The sequence below is a fragment of the Pecten maximus genome, chromosome 4 (genome assembly GCF_902652985.1).
Source record: "Pecten maximus chromosome 4, xPecMax1.1, whole genome shotgun sequence".
Lineage (NCBI taxonomy): Eukaryota > Metazoa > Mollusca > Bivalvia > Pectinida > Pectinidae > Pecten > Pecten maximus.
In genome coordinates, this window is record NC_047018.1 from 12,226,070 (window position 1) to 12,231,003 (window position 4,934).

General features: G+C 37.9%; 1 protein-coding gene across 1 annotated transcript; it reads left to right on the plus strand.

Moving 5' to 3' along the window:
* Positions 1 to 486: 486 nt before the first annotated feature.
* On the plus strand, positions 487 to 4,138 carry LOC117325258 (cis-aconitate decarboxylase-like). Its single transcript, XM_033881370.1, has 4 exons — positions 487 to 715; positions 1,056 to 1,179; positions 1,882 to 2,368; positions 2,626 to 4,138. Exons 1-4 carry the CDS (start codon positions 686 to 688, stop codon positions 3,536 to 3,538), a joined length of 1,554 nt encoding a protein of 517 aa, XP_033737261.1. The 5' UTR covers positions 487 to 685; the 3' UTR covers positions 3,539 to 4,138.
* The last annotated feature ends 796 nt before the right edge of the window (positions 4,139 to 4,934 follow it).

Below are 4,934 nucleotides of genomic sequence, written 5' to 3' on the forward strand. Positions count from 1 at the left end.
AAAAGATTAATTTATGTTTTAATGAAATCATTCATGTTATGATAATGATACTAGGTAAGGGAGAGTGAGTATTTAATACATGCATGTGTATACGCTTCCTCACACACATGAATATAGATATGTATCAGAATTATTGTTTTAATTTAGCATACAATGCATTGGTCCATTGATGAAGTGTCTCTTAACCTTATTCACCAGAAAAGAAAGTAAAGTGCCGTAAAAACCACTACTCATGCGCTGTCTAATAACACCTTAGAAGACGGGCTAGATCTTCCGGGTTTTCCAGTCCATCTGTCTATCAACATCTGAGCTCCGCCTACTTCTGAGAAACCGGATTTCATCACATCATCATGCTGATTTATATATATTTTTAACTTAATAATGAAAGTTACTTGTTTTTGAATAAAATCAAACATATATCTGTTGACTGAAGACGAACAAATTTTCAATAAGACTTGCGTGTATTTATTTCACTCTAGCAAGTACATATTAGACGTTTGATTTTTATTAGTTGTGAAGATATTCCAGGTTTGTGGACAGATTGTGTCGGAGATGTAAATAACTGGGTTTCCCACTGATCACGTGACAGTTTCCATGAACACCTAAGGGCACAAGAATTACATATATATATATACTGGGAAAAGAGATTTTTCGCTATTGTTTACATCGATTTACACGCGTCAAGATGATGTTTGCACGTTCTTTAGCTGGGCAGGTCTGTATATTTAGTTAAGGCTTTGACTTTAAATGTCACTGTATGTTAGTATGGTATATTTTAAATTCCATTGTGTGTTGGTATTGCATACTTTAAATACATGATGTTGAAACTTATACATTTCGTGATATGACATATCAAAACTTTATTAATGTGATTATATACAGACTCTTTTATTATCATTGATTTTCAAAATAATTTCATAATGAAATTTGATACAAAAAAAAAGAAATTATCGGTAAATAGATTTTACCTGACGGAGTCTTACTCAATATCACACTTTTATTGACTTATGATTTCCAAAACAGTACTGGTATAGATGAAACTTATTATTTTTCAGCGGCAAATAGGTCATTCCTTCAACCGCTCGCTCACTGAAGCCAATAGTCGGTATTCTACGGTCTCCGCTCCGCCATCTGTTACCGTCAGACGGTGCTACTCACATCACGTAATCCAGACACAAGGTACAAACAGTCATCATAGAAAATCTAAATTTTAAATAATATCTGCATATATTTGGTCTTCTTGAACAAGTTGGAATAATGAGTAGTATGTGTGTCCAAAATGTGTTGGGTTACAGAGCCGTTTATTAGTTAGTGCTTTCTTACCATCGGTTGTTAAGTTAGTGTTGTGTTACCAGCCGTTGTTCGTTTAGTTAGTGTTGTGTAACCAGCTGTTGTTTAGTTAGTTTTGTGTAACCAGCTGTTGTTTAGTTAGTGTTGTGTAACCAGCTGTTGTTTAGTTAGTTTTGTGTAACCAGCTGTTGTTTAGTTAGTGTTGTGTAACCAGCTGTTGTTTAGTTAGTGTTGTGTTACCAGCTGTTGTTTAGTTAGTGTTGTATTACCATCTGTTGTTTAGTTAGTGTTGTGTAACCAGTTGTTGTTTAGTTAGTGTTTTGTTACCAGCTGTTGTTTAGTTAGTGTTGTGTAACCATTTGTTGTTCAGTTAGTGTTTTGTTACCAGCCATTGTTCAGTCAGTGCTGTGTTACCACCCATTGTTCAGTCAGTGCTGTGTAACCAGCTGTTGTTTAGTTAGTGTTGTGTAACCACCTGTGGTTCACTCAGGGTTGTGTACTCAGCCGTTGTTAAGCCATTGTTATGTGACTAGCCGTTATGTTTGTTTAGTTTACGTATTATCATCAAACTTCGTTATTTCCATTGCCTAGAAGCGATCCTTCCTGCCATGAACCTGACAACCTGGATGTCCGACCACATCTCATGCTTCAGTAAGGCGCATATTTCCCCCTTGGCACAACACAGAAGTAAACGTATGATTCTAGATATCCTCGGCGTAGGAATGATCGGATCAAAGACGGAAATTGCCAAAAGTTACCGAAATTTTGCGGGAATAGTAGAAGGTTTCCACTCCAACCACAGAGCCTCTGTTTGGGGGGCTGATGGATTGAAGGCATCCATGGGGATGTCGGCATATCTTAACGGCGCCAGTTGTCATGCTATGGACTTTGATGACACCTGGCATCCTGCAACCCATCCCAGTGGTCCTGTACTCCCCGCCTTACTAGCTCTGTCGGAAGCACTGCCATCATCGCAACAACCTTCTCTTGAGGATATCCTGGTGGCTTTTAACATTGGAATTCAGGTCCAGGGAGCATTGCTTAATTGTTCAAGTCAGGCGAGGAATATTCCCCACCGGTGAGTACTATAATACACTATGTACAAGCAGGTTAAATGGTGCGCTGTTTATTATGTATCTAGCAAATGTACGTACAGGAAGTAACCACTCTGACATCGTTATGATATCCTGAGTGATATTACCGTTGTGTTCAATAGTATTAAACCTCATGAACCCGTACATACAAATTTGGTAGAGCAATGTTTACTATAAAAATTGTTTCCCGTTATGAACTATTTATCATGGCAACCTAACATTTGTGTTGGTTGTGTTACAGGTTACATCCACCAGCCATTGTTGGCGTAATTGGAAGTGCGGCTGCCTGCTCCAGACTGCTGGGTCACGGTCCCCAGAAATGTCGTCACGCTATGGCTATTGCCGCGTCATTCGCCGGGGCGCCGATGGCGAACGCCGGCACCACAACCAAACCGTTGCATGCTGGGAAGTCAGCTCGTTTTGGTCTGGAGGCTGCCATACTGGCTGACAAGGGTATAGAGGGGAATGACAATATTTTAGATATTTCTTCTGGGTTAGGGGCGTTCTTTGAGGATTACAATCCGGAGAAACTTTTCAACACATTAAAAGGGACCGATGACGTCATTCTTCATCATCAAGACATTGCATTAAAGCGGTTCCCATGTCATCTCGGAATGCATTGGGCTATTGACGCGGCATTGGACACAAGAAAGCAACTGGTACATGATCGGGGTGACCTTATAGTCGATTTTATAAAACATATCCACATAATCGCCCCAGGTTCTAAATATATTAACAGACCTTTCCCGACGACCGAACACGAGGCTCGCCATTCCTTCCAGTTTACGACCTGCTCTGCGTTGTTGGACGGTGAAGTTACACCGGAAACCTTTCACGTAAACAACATCGATCGACAACAGCTGCACAGTCTCCTCCTGAAAGTCAGAGTTATCACCCCTGAAAAGAATACACCGTCTTTCAACGACATGTACGTGACAGTTGGTGTTACAACAAAAGACAACGCCACATTTGAGAGCACGTGTATCGAACCGTATGGACACTGGAGAAAACCATTATCTGATGCCGATGTCGTCAAGAAATTTCGAAAAAATACTGACTTCCTAAACATTGAATCTCAAAATAGACTGGTGAACTTAGTTTCAAGGATGGACAAGGCACACACTGCCAAAGACATTTTAGAACTACTTTCTTGAACGGTATCTACTGATATCTAATTAGGATTTGACAAGTGCTTTCTACATACATGCAAAACCTATGGTAGTGAACCTACTCGAGGTGATGACACATTTATTTGCGTAAGTGGCATGACTTCGTACCCGGAAGGTCACGCTATGTTTATGTTATATTGAGGAGGTTAATAACTTGTGTATATACGGTTCTCTCTATTATAATCGTACCACGATAGCAACCACTACAATACATTTACGAGGAAGATGAATCTAGTAGAGGTAGACATTACAAAAGTAATAAATACGTCCTTTTTGTATGTTTGTGTATCTACAAATATATATGGATATTGGAGTCTATAAACACATAAGTGTAAATTTGGGTGTAATGACAAATTTATATGGAAGGTTTGAGTCTATAAACACGTGTATGTGTATATAACTACAAATATATAGATATATGGGAGGTTTGAGTCTATAAACTAGTGTTGATGTGTAAAACTACAAATATAATTATATGGAAGGTTTGAGTCTATAAACACGTGTTTGTGTGTATAACTTCACACACACACACACACACACACACACACACACACACACACACACACATATATATATATATATAGGCCCTCGGCGAATTAAGTATCGGCCGAGGGGGATAATTTTTACAACATTACGATATTTTTTGTTGTTTATACCTACTATATTTGTGTAACTGTTCCATGTTCTATGTCTATATGTGACTGTATGTAATTTACCTGTGTCTTGATAAAGGGACGGATTGCCTCGAAAATTCGACAATTTACTTGTCTGTACTGTCGTTATTACTACTTGAAATAGAATAAAGTTGAAATGTCCATGTGACGGTAAATAATAATAAAATAAAAAGCCAAACACAGATCTGCTGTCTCCCTAGTACTTTCGCGGCTACATTCTGCCGCTCTTCAGGGGATTATATATAAGTACTTGTTGATGTGTGTAAATATATATATATATATGGGAGGTGTGAGTCTAAAGTTTATAAATACGTGTTGATGTGTGTAAATACAAATATATATGGGAAATGTGGGTCTATAAACTAGTGTTGGTGTGTTTAAATCCAAATATATATATATGGTAGGTATGAGTATATAAAAACTTGTTGATGTGTGTAAATACAAATATATATATGGAAGGTATGAGTCTATAATCTATAAAGACGTGCTGATGTGTGTAACTACAAATAAATATGGAAGGTGTGAGTCTATAAACACGTGCTGATGTGTGTAAATACAAATATATATATATGGAAGGTGTGAGTCTATAGTCTATAAACACGTGCTGATGTGTGTAAATACAAATATATATATGGGAGATATGAGTCTATAGTCTATAAACACGTGCTGATGTGTGTAAATACAAATATATATATGGGAGATATGAG

What these genes read in the sequence shown, in the direction of transcription:
- LOC117325258 (XM_033881370.1), top strand. Translation starts at nt 686, where the DNA reads ATGATGTTTGCACGTTCTTTAGCTGGGCAG. An exon ending in TCACGTAATCCAGACACAAG is followed by an intron (nt 1,180 to 1,881) that starts GTACAAACAGTC and finishes TCCATTGCCTAG; the next exon opens with AAGCGATCCTTCCTGCCATG. An exon ending in GCGAGGAATATTCCCCACCG is followed by an intron (nt 2,369 to 2,625) that starts GTGAGTACTATA and finishes GTTGTGTTACAG; the next exon opens with GTTACATCCACCAGCCATTG.